Genomic DNA, 19,718 nt, shown 5'->3' on the forward strand with positions numbered 1-19,718 from the left:
TTGTTTTTGCTTTTTGGGTCACACCCAGTGATACTCAAGGGTTACTCATGGCTCTGAACTCAGGAATCACTCCTGGCAGTACCTGGGGGACAATATGGGTTGCCCGGGATCAAATCAGGGTCAGCCGCATACAAGATAAACACCCTACCCATGGTACTATTGCTCTGGCCCCTGAAGTTTTTTAAAGGGGGACAATGATCACAATTATTCCAATCATTCTGCTGAAGAGACTCCCACATGTGCATTCCTCCGGAGCCCGTTTACCAGCATTACTTGAAACTGGGCGGATGCTTTGTGAAGAGCCATTCAGAAGAGAGTGATGGTACTTCTGTTCACTGGGAGCAGTAAACTGGACTGTGAGGTTCTTGGAAAGAGGGGAGGGTTTAACATCAACTTAGAGCTAAAAGAGATTTGAGACAATGAAGGTCCAGAACAGTCAAGCCTAAGGATACATACAGATCCAAGCCCTGAAAAAGGGGAAAGACCAGAGATCAAATTCCAAACCAGCACGAACAAAAAGGAGTCATCCAAACTTGGAGATATCATTTTCTTATTCTGCATTACATTGTTCACCTACAAAACCAAAGGTTAGGTTTATGGTCCCTTCCAGCTTTAAAATATACATTTAAAATCCTCTTTCGCTTATTTTCAGCCATCACTTCATGTTTGCATGGATTCTGACTAAACGAAACTGAGATGGCTTTGAAAAATTAGGGAATTGTTTTATGTTTGTACCAAAAATAAGAGTTTGAGAGATAAATTCACAAAGATAAATTCATCAAATGCCTGGTAATGCCACTTAAGGGCTGTATCTTGGTGAAATTATTGTGAACAAAATCCAAATATTTACCTTCAATGAACTTCATTTCATTTTAAAAAATTACTAACTTCTTTTTAAAGCAAAACACTGTAACAATCTAAATAAATGCACTGCAGAAGAGGGACATATAAATTATGGTAGAAACTAAGAACACAGATATTACAAACCATAAAAAAAGTTTATGGAAATGCAAATCACGTACCTTCACCTAATTTTATTTGGAAGTGGAGTGCCAGGGATCAAACCCAATGCCTCAGTAACAAGATTTACATTTTTTTTTCTTTTTTGAGTCACACCCAGCAGTGCTCAGGGGTGCCTCCTAGCTCTGCACTCAGAAATTACTCCTGGCGGTGCTCAGGAGACAATATGGGATGCCGGGGATCAAACCCGGGTCAGCCACGTGCAAGACAAAGGCCCTACCTGCTATACTATTGCTCCAGCTCCAAGATTTACAATTTTAGCATGGAAAAAGGCCTACAAAACTCAATGACAAGTTTAATAGTGGTAATCTCTGAATGACAAGAAATTTTTGTTTCACTGTTTATATATGTTACTGCTTAATCCAGAATAAAACTTCCACCTACTTAATTTTTTAAATTCAGGGATGAATTTCCTTCTCTTAGCCTTCAGTTGCTTCAAAGATTCCTAATCATTACCGGATTAATACAAATCTTTGAGTAGCCAGAGAAGGAATCTATAAGGACAGTTACAAAATTAAAAGCATACTCGATTCCCTATCAAAAACAAAAATAACTAGAAAGGAGATGAAGTGACATGCATGATACCTTTCCAGGACATTGCAAACCGCAGTTCCTAAGAAAGAGAGGGAGAGAGAAGGGGGGGGAGGGGGAGAGAGAGGGAGGGAGGGGAGCAGAGAGAGAGAGAGAGAGAGAGAGAGAGAGAGAATCTGTCACAGAGGGGTGTGATGTGGAGAGCAGGCAGGGGTGGGGTAGAGAGCATGGGGAAGTGGTGGTAGGAGGGAAACAGGGGACACTGGTGGAGAAAAATATACGCAGGTGAAAAGATAGGTGTTAGAATATTTTATGACTGAAACCCAAACATGAACAACGATATAACTGTGTATCTCACATTGATTCAAAAAAAAAGTATTAAAAACAGGGGCTGGAGTTATAGCATAGCGGGTGGGGCGTTTGCTTGCACATGGCCGACCAGGGTTCGATTCTCAGCATACCATATGGTCTCCCAAGCACCACCAAAAGTAATTCCTGAATGCAAAGCCAGGAGTAACCCCTGAGCATCGCCAGGTGTGATCCAAAAAGCAAAAACAAAAGCAAGTATTAAAAACAACAAAAACAATAAATAGTGAAACCCTAACAAACCAAATTCCTAAAGATTCTGAAAGTCATTGCTTTATGACAAATCTTGCAGTGGTGGGTCTATCCTTGATGATTTTATCTGGAAGACTGAAGAAATTTAGTTTCAGATATCCAAGCCTATTCACCAGGGCTCAGAATACCGTAAGAAGTGTCTGGGATCAAACCTGGGTCAGTTGTATACAAGGCAAACACCCTACCTGCTCTCCAGAATTCTTTCAATGTTTATGATTTTTAAGGTTACATTAGTTTTTTAATTTATTCTAATAAATTAATAACCTGACATATTAAAAGTATATTTCATTATAATTTCTCCACTATTAATGACTTATTTTTCTTAGTCAAAAGGCAATAGGAATTCCTATATCCAACTCTCTCAGAGACATATAGCCTTGCTGAAGAATCAATCCTCTTTCAACTGGCACTGGTAAAACTTGAAAAAAAAAAGTGGTAGAAAAATGCTTTTATTTTCTACTTTTGGCAGTGCCTGGGATTGAAGCCAAGTTCTTGCACAACAAAGATATGTGCTCTACCATTTGAGCCCCACCTCCAGTGCCTAACATAAATACCTTTTTAATTTTTGTGGTGGCAGAAGTCAGAGCCTCATACATATTCTACCAAGTGCTCACCAATGAGCTTTATCCTCAACCCAGAAAAGCATTCAACCCAGAAAAGCGTTCAAAAAGCTCTAACACCTGAGCATCAGTGGCCAGTGATGATCTGAAATGAAGTGCAATTGTCAACAGAAATGAAAAATGCTGGGAGAGGTCAGAGAGATAAAACAGCAGGTAGGGTGTCTGCATTGCACATAGCTGATCCAGATTTGATTCTGAGCTATCCATGAGCCCTGCCAAGAATGATCCCTAAGCACAGACCCAGGTGTAATCCCTGAGCACCAACAGATGTGGTAGGTGGCTGAGAGGAAGAAGAGACGAAAGGGAGGGGAAAGGGAAGGGAAAAAGGAAGAGGACCAGAAGGCAGGGGAAAGGAGGGAGGGGGGGAGGGAGTTGGGAACATACATATATCTACTAGCTTTGAACTTATGGCTACTTTTGAAGTATCAGGAATATCATGAAGATACCCACTTAAGTTTTCTTCAAAAGCCGCACGAGTCAAGGAATTATAACTAGTTCCATTTTACAGGTGGCAGTGAAAGAAACAGACTGACCAAAGTTATAGCTAGAAAAGTGGTGAACCAGTCTATGTGACTGGATTCTGGAACCTGTCCTCCTAACCCGCCGGCCCTGCCCCCATTCTACGTGCACCTTCACAAAGAAACATGCCCCAATCTTCCAGACTCCCAGGTAACAGATTCCAAGAGCGGACAACAACAGAACATCAACTCAGCCCTCACCACTTCAAGATGTGAGGTGTGGAAAGTCTGCGAAGGAGAGACTATCGAGAAATGACGCAGAGCAGGCTTGCAGGGCTCAATGTAGCAGGCCTGGAGGAACCGGCTTCCCCTGCCCAGGGCACTGAGATCTGCTCTAGAAGCAGCCCTGCACCGTGGATGAATCACAAGTTACTGCAAGACCACTTCCTGCAAATGAGTCTGGGGTGGGAGAGCATGTGCAGTGGCTATGGTGCTCACCGTGCACAGTCAACCTTCATTAGTTCAATGGCCCTCCAGCACCACCAGGACTGATTCCTGAGAAGAGTCAGAGTGAACTCTGAACACAGCTGGGTACGGCCCCAAACCAAACCAAAATAAAAGGCATGTGCATGTACAAATACGTTGGTTTTCTTGTCAACCCTCAACCTGAGAAAACTGAAGTTAGAGATTTAGAGTCAGAACTGCCTGACGCCAAATTTCAAGCTTTCTCAAATCCTATATTCTCACAAGGCATCTCATTTTGGTGGGGTTTGTTTGTTTGCTTTGTTTTCGGGCCACATCGGCAATGCTCAGGGGTTACTCCTGGCTCTGCACAGGAGACTATATGGGATGCCAGAAATTGAACTTGGGCCAGCCATGTGCAAGGCATATTTCTTACCCACTATACTATCCCGTACTCTCTCCCAGCCCCACAGGGAGTCCCTTCCAAAACTTTCACCGTCATCAATGAAAGAAGCACAGCTTTGAGGATGAGAAGTTTGCCTTTGCTCACTGGAAACTTTATGCCATAGTACTCCATATATGTTAACCAACTATTAGAATTAGACTAATGAGCCAGAGAGATAGTACAATAGGTAAGATGCATGCCTAGCATGCGGTTGATCCCTGGCACCTCATATTGTTCCCCAAGTCCTGTCAGGGAGAAATATCTGCGCACAGAGCAAAAATAACCCCCGCATACTACCAGTTGTGACCCAAATACCCCCCAAATAAATAAATATATATGTAATTTTTAATGGTTTTACAATTCACACTGCAAGTTTTGTAATATCCAAAACCAACAGAAAAGTATTTTTTCAAATGCATTACTCTCATTAAAAATTAAAAGTGACAGTCAATCTCATGTGTAAAGGGAAAAAAGTAAAGATCCTTTGTTGAGGGGGGTCTGGATGATGGGGGAGCTGGCAAAGTTTGGTATAGTCCTGTGTTAACACATGATATGCAGGAAAGGGCACTCACACAGTGCTGGTGGAGACCTGAACGAGTTCAAGTTCTACTAAGGATAAAAATCAATTATCAAATGAAATTTAAAATTTCAGGGGCAGGAGAGATAATACAGAGGGGTAAGGTGCTTGCCTTGCACGATGCCTCCCCATATTGTCCTTCAGGGCCACCAGTAGTGATCCATGAGCACAGAGCCAGGAGTAAGCCCAGGGTACAGCTGGATGTGATCTAACCCCTAACCTCCCATGCTCAGTTTTTGTTTGGGGGCCATACCAAGCAGTGCTCAGGGTTTACTCCTGACTCTGGCTCAGGGGTCACCCCCAGAGATGTAGGGGACCATATGGGATGTCAGGGACCTAACCTGGTTCCGTGGCATGCAAGGTAAGCACCCTACCTGCTATAATATCTTTGTCACCACCACCCCAAAATTTTTAAATACATCAAAATCTTGACTCAGCAAATCTACTTCTTTTTTTCAATGTTTTGCAAAATTTTATATTAAGTATTTAAAAAAATTTTTATTAGTGAATCACTGTGCGGTACAGTTACAGACTTACAAACTTTCATGCTTGCATTTCAGTCATACAATGGTCAAATACCCATCCCTCCACCAGTGCCCATCTTTCACCACAAATGATCCCAGCACCATTACCCCCACCCCATCCCCTCCACCCCACCCCACCTCTGTGGCAGGGCATTCCCTTTTCCTCTCTCCTTTTGGGTGTTGTGGTTTCAGCAAATCTACTTCTAGAAATCTAATCATACTTAAGTATTGTTCATAAGCAAAGGACTTGTAATGAGCAATAAAAAAATCTAAATTGGGACTAACAGTCTTTAAACATAACCAAATCAAAACATGACTCGATATACAACTAAAATATTATTTTTATATGAATGATATACTTCAATATTATGGTTACATTTGTGTAACGAGGAATAAGAATGCACATGTAATTGTCTTCTATCTCTCCAAGGAAGGGAATAAGGACTTCTTTGAAGAATAATCTCAAACATTTGCACTCTCCACACACACAAGCACACGGGTCTTTAAATTTTTTAATCAGGCAAATGTTATCAATCATAAAAATATACATTTATGTTATGTAGTTTTCTCTATTTCCCAGCCTACACTCCTTTCGCAGAGGGAAAAAAAGTACCCCTGACAAATGGGCACTACCCTGACACCCTGTGTTACCTCGGAATCTTCACCACTGTATAGCTGACACAATGCTTTGAAGTATTACTAGCACAGTTTTAAAATGTCATGTAAGGGCCACATCTCAGATTTTTGCAGAAAAAACTGGCACACAACCTGGGATGATGCAGTGGGCCCTGCCCTTCAGGACAGCACAGTTCATCTAGTCACCAGTTTACCACAGACGACAGCTGGCTCCTATCTGCACTGCCTGTGAAGGTCCCTGAGATGCCCCTGGTTTGAGCACCTGGTATTCAACACAAGTCTATCAGAAGCAGGATTTGTGGGTGCCTCATCTTCTTGCTATAGTGTTCAGTTCACCAGCTCACCGCCAAGTGTCTAGAAAGATCTTTTTCTAGAGGAAACTGTCTGATCTGTGAAACAAAACATTGGTTGTTTGGGAATACAACTTTCAGATAGATGGAATACACTTTTCCCATCTATCTGAAAACAAATTCCTTCAGTCCAATGTCTGCACACTCTTGAATGATAATAATAATTAGAAGAATCAGCGAGCAGAAAGGCTTAAGAGTTAAACTTGGCTTCACACATTTTCAACTTACCAGCTTTGGGGGAAAAAAAGCACTGATGTATGTATCATAGAAATAAGAAAAAAGTTTATGTAATTTGGCAGTAATACCAAAGGTCTGGAGCTTCTCGCAATCAGGATGGAACTCAGCTTCACTGGTGTATCACTCCATTACTATCATCAATTACATTTAAACTATATTACACTTGAACCAAATAGTTGTTATTACCACTTGTCTTATTCTTTTAATTCTCATTAGTTATTCTCATAATTCTTCTTTGTCCTTTTATTCAAAAATATAAAGAGCAGGGTCAAACCTAGCAAAAATAAGTTCCTTTCTGCTGCCCACCAGCCAAAAACATGTTACTGTATTTAACCAAGTCATTCCATGTAAGGAAAAAGTTTTCAATGGCTTACTGTCTAGCTTGGTCCTTGCTGGAATAGGTTACATTGACCACTGCAGTTTCCGAGTCAGTGTTCACTAGAGGGAAAAAAAATGAACAGAAAAGATTAGTTTACTTGCTATTTCCTTTCTTTTTCAAATTTGAAGGCAATTGAGAAGACATGTACCTTGCTCACAGTTTTCCACAACTCCATACTGAACTAGTAAACTATCCAGCACCTATCAGGAGGAGAGAAAATTACAAATTTTGAGTTCCCCAAGTTATTACCAAGGACAGGAGTATGTCTAAATATCACAACAATAACTGTGATGGAAAAGATTCCCCCAAAAAGATGAACAGGAGTTTGAGGGTGCAGAAGCTAGGTGGTCACAATACAAAATACACAGTTCAACTTCCCACTCCTGCCTCCCCCAGAGCCCCTGACTTGTAGCTTATCTCCCACAGCAAACCAAGAAGCAAGAAGATTCAGCAGAGTTCAGTCACAGCTGCCTGACACTCCTGGGCTGGAGGAGAAAGCTGGTGTAGCTATGAACTTCTAACATCAACACGCCATCATCCTTCCTTCTTGTATCCAAAATTATGAGACAAGGGCATAAGGAAAATTGTGCCCATCTTGAAGATGTTCATTTTCGACAAACTTCCCCATCCCACCCTCTGCCTCACCCAGTGGTGCTCAGAGATCACTCCTAGCAGGCAGGGCAGGCATTCTACCCACTGTCCCATCCCTCTGGCCCCAGCTTTCCCTTAATTTACTGATTTCAGATGTAAACCCATAGCGAAGTTTGAGCTTGTATTTCCCTCCATTTTATTATTTATTTCCGTTTTGGGGTCACACCTGTGGTGCTCAGGGATCATTCCTGCAGTGCTCATTGGGCCATATGTGGTGCTAGGGACTCAACTGGGTCAGCTACTTGCCAGGCAAGTGTCTCACTTTCTGTACTATCTCGAGTCCCTCCCTGCCACTTTTTTTTTTCTTTTTGGGTCACACCTGGAGATGCACAGGGGTTATTCCTGGCTCTGCACTCAGGAATTACCCTGGCGGTGCTCAGGGGACCATATGGGATGCTGGGAATCGAACCCGGGTCGGCCGCATGCAAGGCAAACGCCTTACCCGTTGTGCTATTGCTCCAGTCCCATCCTCCCTGCCACTTTAAATAAGATATTATTTAAATAATCCTATCTATTGGGAATTTAACAGTTACTTTTTTTTAATTGTACAATCTTCCTATTTCCTCTGTGTGGGGTCCAACCTGTAGAAGCAATAATTTATGCCTAGTTCAATTAGTCACTGTCTCTAATTATAGCTTTTAAATCATAAGCCTAAACTTATTTTTTAATTCCGAGTACTTGACTAGACAAAGACTCATTCATCTCCCTAAGGCACCTGAGAGAGTATGGGATCCATGAGCAAGAATTTTTTGTCTCAATAGATTGCTCCATAGCTGGAAGCCTGCCTCATGAGCAAAGGGGAGAAGGCAGCTGGAATAGAGAAGGGATCACTAAGAAAAAGATGGCTGGAGGAATCGGTCGGGATGGGAAATGTGTGCAGAAAGTAGATAAAGGAACAAAAATGATAACCTCTCAGGGTCTGTATTGCAAACCATAATGCTCAAAAGTAGAGATTATGTGGAAACATATCTGCCATGGAGGCAGGGGGAGGGTGGGAAACGGGGGGGTATACCGGGGATACTGGTGGTGGGGAATGTGCACTGGTGGAGGGATGGGTGTTTGATCATTGTGTGATTGTAACCCAAACATGAAAGCTTGTAACTATCTCATGGTGATTCAATAAAAAAAAAAAACCTTTTTGTCTTTACATTATTCCCAATTCCAAAAACATACAGATACAAAAACACACGCACATATTTAATCTTAATGTATATACTTTCATAAGGAAAGCCGAGCAGTCCTATGGCTTATTAGGAATGACACTTTTCAATTGTGCTCATCTGTTTTTCATGGATGAACTTGCATTGCACGTGTGTTGATCACAGGCATACTTCTTAAAGGCAATAAAAGAAAACTTCTCACAATGCCACCCAAAGAGATGATATGCAGCATTTATTTCCTTCAATAAAAAGTAACCTATTTCACTGTAGATTCTATGACAATTCTGGGAGGGCAAGTATGTGGGGTACTGCCAGTATGTTAAGCTTTACAGGATACAAATCAATTTTTGGACTGAAAAACAGGGTGCAGTGCTCATATAATAAAATTCATAATTTTATATTTAAAGCATGTAATTAACAAAACTTTTCACAGTATCATACAAAGATACAGTACGTAATATAGAATTTTTTTCTTTGAAAAGCAAAGTACCTATATTTTTGATTGTCTGTGTGTATACATGTGCACGTACCAGAGATCAAACAGAACCTCATACACGTAAAACACAAACTCAAACACCAAGCTACCTACAACCCATTCACTTATATTACAAAAACAAATATATTTAATTCAAAAAAATTGTATATTAAGAGAATTCTAATAAGGTATTTTATTCAGGGGGCGGGGGGTGGGAGGTCCACACCTAGTGGTGTTCAGGGCTTACTCCTGGCTTTGCACTCAGGGATCAGTCATGGTGGGCTTGGGGGACTATTTGAGGTGCTGGGGTTCTAGAACCTGGGCTGGACTCATGCAAGGTAGGTGGCCTTACCCACTATACTGTCATTCCAGGCCTCTTTAATTCATCTTTTGCTAAATAACTAAAGTAAAAGTACATCTACCATTTAAATTTTAGCTGTACAGTAAAAATTAATTTTGTGGAGGATGGGCAAGAGACAGGAGCAAGAGAGATATGAGAAGAGCATTTATAAGGCTTTGGAGAGTATCCAGGAACAATCCTGAAGACCTGGACAAGCATGGTGCAAAGAATGGAATGTGCCTCATGAAAAATGGGTGGTTGCCGCCTTCGATGAAGAAAACTGGGAAGGAATCCAAGGGAGTTTAATCATTAACCTAGAAAATATATCAGAACTAGTGAAAAGTAAGAGCAATTGCTTATGATAAAATATTAAGTAAAAGGTAACTGGAACATATACAATAATTCAATAATCATAATCATAGAACACAGTAATACTCTGCTTCTTGGTGTTTGTGAAACAAAAAGTAAAATTTGGGGCTGGAGAAATGGTACAGCAGGTAAGGCATTTGCATTGAATAAGCTGACCGAGGTCCAGTCTCCAGCACCCAATATGGTCCACTCCCTAGCACTACCAGAAGTGATCCCTGAGCACTACTAGTGTGGACCCAAAAAACAAACAAAAGGGTAAAATTCTAATAAAAAACAACAAACATCTTTAAGTCATTATGAGTTTCATAGCAACCTTGATACCACAGGTAGGGTTGCAGAAAGGAGTAGAGATGGTGGTGGCAGGAAAAGGGAAAATAAGGAATATGTGGGTGAATAACCAGTTTAATATGTCAATTTAAATGAACATCATTTTAATTCCTCCTGAAAACAATTTACTCAGTAATGAACTGCATTAGTCTCCACTTAATTTAGCTTATACCACTCCACCTTAAATTCTACCACTAAAGAGAAGATACTACAAAAGGTAAAGACCCATGGCAGATAAATGTTGGCTAAATCTGGAATTCTTTTTTGCATAAGCTTTCAAGGTAATCACAACTGACAGAGATGGGGGACTATTGCCAACAGTGCAGTCAGATTCCCAAGAGTGTCCAAATCAAAGGACTAAGCAGACAGCAAGGCACCTGTTTCCTGCAATCTATCATATAGTGGTTTGTGTGACTGTGCCCAGGTTAAACAGAGCTATCAGATTATAGCCTGACTCTCAACCCCCACCCGGCAATCAATCAAAGAGCAACTACAACTTACTCTTGACTGCATTATGACACTGCCTCACCCTGCAATACTAGGGAGCTTAGGCAAAGGTACTTGTTACCTGTCACATAACCAGCCACCCCAGGTTCCTGTCCTCCAATCCCAGAGCATTTCTTCTACCTCCACCAGTATTTGTTTATCTCAGCCACAAATACTTCCTTAAAAATGGAAAACCTCTATTGCACATTTCCAGTATTCCCTACCAAGTCAAAATTCTCCTAACAAAAATGAATTAACTTTACTGAAACCAGAAGAGGTTCCTCTGTGCTTTCTTTGGGGTGGTTTCTATTTTAACTGAAGGGGAAAGATAATCGTAAAATAAATTGAAGTCTTAAAAGAATTGAATCCTTGAAATTCCCCCTTTCATGTTTCAGGACTTAAAATTTCATAAGATCCGTGTTTGTTTTTTTTTCCCCTTTAAGTTCAGGGCTAAAAAGACAGTACAGGGGTTAAGACATTTGTCTTGTATCCCAGCAACTTTGGTTCAAATTTCCTGGCACATACATGGTCCCCTGAGCACTGGCAAGAGTCACTCCTGAGCACAGAGTCAGGAACAGCCCCTGAACACTTCCAGGTGTAGGACGGAGGGAGGGGATTCAAATGTGCAGAAAATGCATAAAGAAGGCCAGATCTTCAAGCCCTGCTCTCCCTTAAACATGTACCTCACTAGTTGTCTACATTTCTTTGCTTGTTTCCACTCTGGAAAAGCCTGAGTTCTCTTTCAAACACATACTTCTCTTTTTCTCTCCTCTTAGATCTTTCTCAAAATGCAAAAAAGAAAATCATGAGGAAGACAGAGTTTTATTTTCCTTTACAGAACAGAATCAATAAAATTCATTGATTCATTCATTCATTCATTCATTCATAAAATCCTAGAATGAAAACCATCCAAATGCTCATCAGCTGATGAACAGGTAGAAATGTAATATGCCCCATAAAGTATTATTCAGCTGTAAGAAAAACTGACTATACTGGTACATGCTACAACAGACAAACCTTGAAAATAAACAAAATAATGCACAAAAGGAGAAAGAGAAAAAGAAGAAAAGTATATGCCACAGAGGAAGGCTGGGGGGGGGGGGGGTGCGGGGGGAGCGGGATGGTGGAAGGAAAACGAGGGACACTGATGGTGGGAAATGTACACTGGTGGACGGATGGGGTGTTAGAACACTGTATGGCTGAAACCCAATCATGAACAGCTTTGTAATGGTCTATCTCATGGATGTTCAATTAAAAAAAATTTTTTTTAAAAAAATATGTATATAAAAAAAGCAAGTTACAAAAGACCCCTGGCTCATGAAATCACATGATCCCATTCACAGGGAATACCCCAAATATTTCTATAGACAGAAAGCAGAGGGGCTGGAGTGATGATACCGTAGGTGGGGCGTTTGCCTTGCACAGGGCCAATTCAGATTTGATTTCCAACATCCCACATGGCCCCCTGAGCACCAGCAGAAGTAACTCCTGAGCACAGAGCCAGGAGTAACCCTAAGCACTGCCAGGTGTGCCCCTCACCCACCCCAAAGAAAGTAACTTCTGGCTGCCCTGGGTTGGGGAAGTGGGGTTGTAACATACAGTAACTAAGCCTCTGCTGTCGACACAGGAGCAAGATCAAGACAAATAGCAGATGATCTTGCTTATGTGAGAAACTTAAAGAAACAAAGCAAGGGATTAGAAAATGCTCCATCAATCCTGACATATGCTGAATGAGAAGCGTGAACTGAAGATTCTAAATGTGGGGTTGGGGGACCTTGGGCAATGGTGGCGCATCCTTAACACTCTGATGGTGGACTAGGTGTAGCAGCATTACAAATACAAACTAACCATTTTATTACCATGTGAACTCTGATACCACAATAAAAAGTAGTTTTTAAAAGTTTCTCTCTGTGGTGACTGGTGATGGCTACAGGTATTAACATCCTTAAACACTAAACTGTACACTCAACTGGATGAATTCTAATTCAATGAAGATACTGAAAATAAGATCAGGGCCAAGGAGATAATTACAAGGAAGAGCTCGGAGAACATGCTTCACATGCCAGGGGGCTGTGCTTGATCTCCAGCACCTCATGATAACCACCCCCCGCCCCCAGGCACTACCAGAAGAGACCCCAGAAAACAGTCAGGACAGGTCTGAGCTTCACCAGGTGTGGCCGCAAAACCAAACCAACCCCCACCCTCACCAAAACTAAGCTTAATTGCACTAGATATTGGCCTGATACTTTTTTAAACCTTGAAACGATACTGAAATACAATAAAATCTGCACAAAATATGATGAACAGCCATGATAGTTATTCATAAAACAGTCACCAAAATCAAGGTTAACAGTTTCTTCAGAGAGAGAACACTGTAAGTGAAACATGAAAAACTATCACAAAAACTAGTTTAAACAAAAAACACAACACATTACCTGATTCCTTTGTTGCAACAGTCTTACTTCTGTCCCCATATATTGGTTAAGCCTGTCTGGGCATAGACTAATTCATGCCCTTATCAATAAATCTTCTCTTTAGGGGTGATGTGGGAGGGTGGGCCACATCTGGCAATGTCTGGGAATTATTCCTGCCTTTGGGCTCAGGAATTACTCCTGGAAGTGCTTAGGGGACCAACGGAATGCCAAAGATCAAACCCAGGCTGGTCGTATACAAGGTAAGCCCCCTACCCACTAAACTATCTCTCTGGCCCCTAAATCTTCTCTTAATATGTCACTCTTTACAACTATTGCTAAGGTTCTGTCATTTCTGAATTATCTGAGCCAAAGGTCTAAATGGCAATTCTTTCTACTAGCCCACCATCCTATGCTGTATTTCTCCTAGTTACTGCCCTCTGGTGGCTTCAAAATACTGAAATTGTCCAGACTTCATCACGGATGGTCATCAATGATCTAGGACTGCCGACCTTTTACTGTATTCAATATTCTCCCTACAGTTATGCTCCACACACCTTTAAGGATGGTTTTAACACACCTCCATTTCTACAGCACCTGAGTTTACATACTCTTGGAACTGAAAGCATCACTTTAAAATCTATATGTTGATCTTTATTTTTCCACCAGAGTTGTGGGTGATGATTAACCACACTGATATGAGGACTGATCAGGTGTGTGCCAAGTAATCAATTCCTAATAGTTATATCAGTTTCCATGCTTAAGCTGATTTATAACACAAGCAGGACCTAAGAGTCCAATACTTCTATATGCTTTCTTTATTTCAGATGATGATGAAACATTCCTGGGCATCTACTTTAGGCACCAATCTGTATTCTAAAGTGCCTCTGGAAATGGATTACCCTCACCTCTTCCACACAGTTCCTCCAAACAGAGCTATTTTAGTCTTGAAATTTCATAAGGGGAAGTTAACTATGAACCCAATGCTCAAGTCAGTGAAGAGCATTCCCAGTAAAGGTAAGAGGTAAATACAGTTCCCACTGACTGCACACGGAGAGAATCACAGTCCCATTACACACACCAGGTGCTCCAGGACCAGAGCAAAGCTGATCAAAGACTTTACGGAGATGCTAAAATTCAACAAGTCAAATTCTTCCAATACCGGCAGGAAGAGCCTTGAGGACCCCGTGAAGTCGTGCGACCAAGAAAGAATGGTCATGACAGAGAGACTACTCCAAGTTACTATGCAGTCACACAGGTCTCAACGTCATGGAGGAAGAAGAATGTCAGGAGCACCAACCAGGAGGCACCTAATTTAAAAATTACTCAAAATCTAACAGAATATAAATTCATATAACATGATCCAACTATGATGAAAAATATCTCACACTATACTGAATGACAACAATACTACAATTAGGAGAGGTTTTATTCTTTTTCCCTTATAACTTTTCAAATTTTGTACAATAAACAGAATTTTATACTCAAGTGAAAAATATGATAAAAATGACATCAAAGCTGGTTTATGTTGGCCTTTGAAGCCATTTCTCTGGGGCTGGGGGTCGCCACATCTGGCTGTGTTCAGGGCTCACTCCTGGCTCTGTGCTCAAGGATCACGCCTGGTGGGCTCAGGAGACCTTACAGGAAGCCTGGGATGGAACCAATGTTGGCCGCATGCAAGGCAGGCAGCCTTAGCCATGGTACTATTTCTCTAGCCCCTAAACTGTTCGTTTTTAGAAACACCAAGGATAAAGCACCCGCTCCTTCCTGTTGGGATTGCTGGTGTAATGGGAAGACCAAGCATCTGCCTGGCTAACGTGCCTGCATACGTGACTGCAGCCTCCCCTTCAGCTGTGGTGCTTGAGAGGAGGCTGCCTGATCCCACATGACTCCCCAGAGGCTGAACTTTTAGGTCATGGTACTCATACATCTTATGTGTGGTGCCTGCGGGGTCAGAGGTCTTATGGTGGTACTTACCCATACCTGGCTGGCATGGCTGGAAGAGCCTTCTGTGCTGGGAGACTATAAATGGCAGAGTTGCCAGGATCACACTTGGCACACATGGGACAGCAGGGATCTGAACTCATGACTCGTCTTGCAAAACAGGTATTCTCTAGGCCATGGCACTGTTATACCAGACCCGTTCCTGAGGCCATCTGTGAAGGGAGTACTGAAGAAACACAACTAAACACAGCGGCAGAGCCAAGTGCCTGGATTATCTGGAAACTTGACCAAGACGAGGAAGGCTTATCACACCAACCAACTGTAGCCAATGTCAATACACTGTGGCCAACGTCAGAGAGTTCAAAAAAGATGGGGGACAAGAGTGAACTCCCTTCCTCCACTGCTATTTGCTTCTTGTCTAAGATTTGTATTTCATAAGAGCTTAAGCTGTTTTGGACAGATGTAATCATTTTCACCCTAATATTTCCAAGCCAGCAGTAGAAGTAGCTCATAAATGTTTGAATTGTCTCCTTCTGAAATGAGTAGTTTGTGGGGGAGAGATCTGGAAGGTAAAACAGCATTTCCCACACCTGGACATACTGCTCCCAGTTTCAGCTAGTGTTTCAAGACAAAGGCAGCTGTTACTTGAAAGCCAGGACTCCCAATAACTCTTTTGCTCCAAAATTCTATTGAAAAACTTTTCACCCAAATCCAACCTTCCAGGTAGTCAAAGTATCCTGTTTTGCACTGTTCAGAAAGGATCTGACGGGTCAGAGTACAACAGGCAGGGCTCTTGTCTTGCATGCAGCCAACCAGGGTTCAGGCACCCCATACGGTCCCCGAGGCCCATTAGGAGTGAGTGATCTCTGAGCACAGAGCCCTGAGTAAGCTCTGAGCATTGCCGGGTGTGACCCAAATAAACAACAAAAATAATAATAAAATAATCTTAGTACCAATTTGGATAGCAATTATTAAATGCTAAAATGGGCAGAGAAGTGGTTTTAGTCAAGTAATAATAAAGACCACCAATAGTTTAAAATGTACAACTTAGTTCATTGCAAACTTAAAAGAAAAATAATTTCAGGAAGAGAGTTCACAGGCTTTCACAGGTTCTATTTACTCAACAAACAAGTTTGCCTGGAGCTTTGGTTGCAAAAGAAAAAGTTTTCAAATTTCCAAATCACTCTTTCCCATGCTATATCTACCTCCAACTGCAAGGCTTCCCAGAAACCTGTACAGACACAAGACACACCCCTTCCAGCACATGCCTGGCTTGGAAACACTATGCTCATGGTTCCTACACAGTCACTTCAAAATATACCCACATACTTGTTATTCACACTACAACATTGTATAATAAATGCTCACAATCAAATCAGTCTTCTATAGGTATATTAAGAGACATGGTCATTTGCCAACATTCTAGCAAAAATCAGAGTCTAGGGGCTGGAGCAATAGCACAGCGGGTAGGGCGTTTGCCTTGCACGCAGCCGACCTGAGTTCGATTCCCAGCATCCCATATGGTCCCCCGAGCACCACCAGGAGTAATTCTTGAGTGCAGAGCCAGGAATAACCCTTGTGCATTGCCGGGTGTGACCCAAAAATAAAAAAAAAAAATCGGAGTCTGCATGTTTGAGTGTCCATTTTTTTGTTGTTGTTGTTGTTGGCATATAAAAAGTTTCAGGTACACATTTATTCTTTGATATTTGTATATACTACGGATAATCATCACAATCTAGTTAACACTGGTCACTATGCATTGTTACAATTCTTTTTTTGAGATGAAAACTTTAGGATCTCTCAGCAACTTTCAAATCTGCAACACAGTGTTAAATATAATCATCCTGCTACTTAACAACCCTGTACTTAATTTATAACTTGAAGTAGGTATCTTTTTAAGTTTTATTCTTTATTTCTGGGTCACACCCAACAGTGCTCAAACTTTACTCCTAACTCTGTGCTCAGAGATCAATGCTGTTAGGGTTCAGTGGATGATACGTGGTGTGGCAAGGCAAGTTACCTTACCTGTTGTACCTGCTGTTCCTCTCCAGCCTGGAACCTTTTGGCGCTATTTACCACCACCACACAACCAATAACCTAGTTCACTGTATCTATAAGTTTACTTTTGGATTCCATATGTAAAATCAGGTGGTATTTGTGTCTCTGTCTGGTGAGCTTCACCTAGCACAATGCCTTCAAGATCCACACTGTCATCAATGGTAAGATCCCATTCTCCCCCACCAGCCCCCAGGGTATTTTATATCCACATTGTTGGTACTCAACACTTACTCCTGGCTCTGTATTCCGAGACTGCTCTTGGTAGTGCTCAGATCATATGGGGTACTAGGACTGAACCCAGGTCAACCACATACCTGGGACAGTATCTTACCTGCTGTACCATCGTTTCAACCCCAAGATTAAAATTCATTAGAAACAAAAACAAAAAAACTAAACAACATACTAGGGGTTGTATGTATGCATACATAATATTTTCTTTATCCACTCATTCACCCACAAATACTTAAGGTAGTTTCTGTATCTTGAGTATGTAAATAACACTGCATGAGTATGAGGGTGAGTGAATCCATTTTTTGAGAATTTTCATTGTCTTTGAATAAATACCCAGTATTGGAACTGCTGAATAATATAATACTTCTATTCTCTAATTTGAGCACCACAGATTCACAACCTCGTCGTTTCCTCAAATATAGAAAGACAATTGCAAAATACAGATTCAGTCATAAATACAACAATCTTTGTTATTAAGTGAATTTTGAGTTTAAAAAACAAGGTTCTTCAAAGTTCTTAAGGGAGAAAATTGTATTTTTAAACACAATTTAAAAATTATTGTAATACTGTGATTTGTCAAGTTGTTCATAATTTAGTTGTTTTGGGCACTAAATGTTCCAACAACAATTCCATCACCAGTGTGCCTTTCCTTGCACCAATGTTTACAGTTTCTCACCTACCACCACAGCCTGCCCCCATTCAGGCACAAACAAATTTATTTCATATTGTTTGTTACTTATGGGAAGATGCCGTCATTGACAACATTGATGAGGAATACGATTGAATGATTCAGCACCTCCATGATTGTGCGAAGAATGCCGAGAGAGATAACCACAAAAAAAACCGCCTTTCTTCGAACACTCTTGAACTTATTCGCCAACGTGGCTTGGCACGTGCCTCAGGCAACCACAAGCGAACATCCGAACTGGCAAAACAGTGCAGAGAAGTCATCAAGGATGACCTAAAAAACAGGAGAGCAGCAGTACTGGTAGATGCGGCAGAAGCTGGGAAAAGCATTCGTAATGCCCGCCTGTCCTTCACCAACTACAAAACCAAGATGACTGCCCTCTGACATCATGATGGATCTATCACATCTTCCAGAAGGGCAATGGAGAAGATTATTCATGGCTTCTACTCAGATCTCTTTTATAGCCACGTCCACTTGCCCACATACCACATACCACATGATGGATATGTCGTTCCCAATGTTCTCCCTTCCAAAATCCATCTCGTCGGTAAAGAAACAAAGAGCACCTGGCCCAGACAAGATCAGACCTGAACACCTGAAGAACTTACCATCAGTACTCATCAATACATTGGCTCGGCTCTTCACACGCTACCTGTCTGAATGCAAGGTTCCACCCCAATGGAAAACCAACAGGACTGTACTACTATACAAGAAGGGAGACATCCACGACATTGGCAACTATCGCCCAATCTGCCTATTGTCTGTCATCTACAAACTGTTTACACGAGTCATCCTGAATAGGATTAGCAGAACACTAGATGAAGGACAACCATGTGAACAAGCCGGATTCTGAAAATGATTCAGTACCATCGACCATATGCACACGATTACCAAGCTCATTGAGGTTTCTCGGGAGTTCAAGATGCCGCTCTGTCTAACGTTCATTGATTTAAAGAAGGCCTTTGATTCTGTTGAGACGGAAGCGGTCACTGAAGCCCTAGCCAATCAGGGCGTACAAACTCAATACATCAGGATCCTTCGTGAGCTCTATTGCAGATTCACTACCATGATCTCACCATTCTACAAAGAAGTAATCATCCATTATCAAGAGAGGGGTTCGGCAGGGTGATACCATTTCACCAAAACTCTTCAGTGCTACCCTCAAGAACATCATGCGACGACTGGAATGGAAAAGCATGGGAATGAAGATAGATGGTCAGCAACTACACCACCTCTGCTTTGCTGATAACATCATTCTAATAACACCAAACATCAGCCAAGCGGCACAAATGCTGAACGACTTTGACCGTGAATGTGGAAAGGTCGGACTACAGCTGAATCTTACAAAGACAATATTTATGAGAAACAGTCTTATTCCTGACGCTCCATTCGCTCTCATCGGAACCACCATCTCCGAATGCAACAGTTATATATACCTAGGTCGAGAAATCAACATGATGAATGACCTGGCACCTGAGTTGCGCAGGAGGAAGAGAGCGGCTTGGAATGCCTTCAAGAACGTTGAAGAAATAACTAAAAGAACAAAGAACCTCCAGCTACGAGCACATCTCTTTGATTCCACTGTTCTTCCTGCATTAACATATGCCTCAGAGACCTGGACCCTACGAAAACAGGATGAGAACGCTATTCGGGTCTCTCAAAGAGGAATCGAAAGAGCTATGCTTGGAATATCACGATTCACTCAAATGAGAGATAGAATC

At 41.6% G+C, this 19,718-nt stretch overlaps 1 protein-coding gene across 2 annotated transcripts in view; it reads right to left on the minus strand.

Moving 5' to 3' along the window:
- The window catches only part of IGF2BP3 (insulin like growth factor 2 mRNA binding protein 3), a 157,339-nt gene that overhangs the window by 38,633 nt on the left and 98,988 nt on the right, over window positions 1-19,718 (minus strand). For both annotated transcript variants that reach the window (XM_056118620.1, XM_056118619.1), the window contains exons 4-5: window positions 7,006-7,057; window positions 6,853-6,916 (exon numbers count right to left, since the gene is read on the minus strand). In XM_056118620.1, the coding sequence (XP_055974595.1) occupies window positions 6,853-6,916; window positions 7,006-7,057 (116 nt within the window). The remainder of the gene's footprint in view (window positions 1-6,852; window positions 6,917-7,005; window positions 7,058-19,718) is intronic.

Source organism: Sorex fumeus, unplaced genomic scaffold (genome assembly GCF_029834395.1).
Source record: "Sorex fumeus unplaced genomic scaffold, SorFum_2.1 ptg000037l, whole genome shotgun sequence".
NCBI classification, from domain to species: domain Eukaryota; kingdom Metazoa; phylum Chordata; class Mammalia; order Eulipotyphla; family Soricidae; genus Sorex; species Sorex fumeus.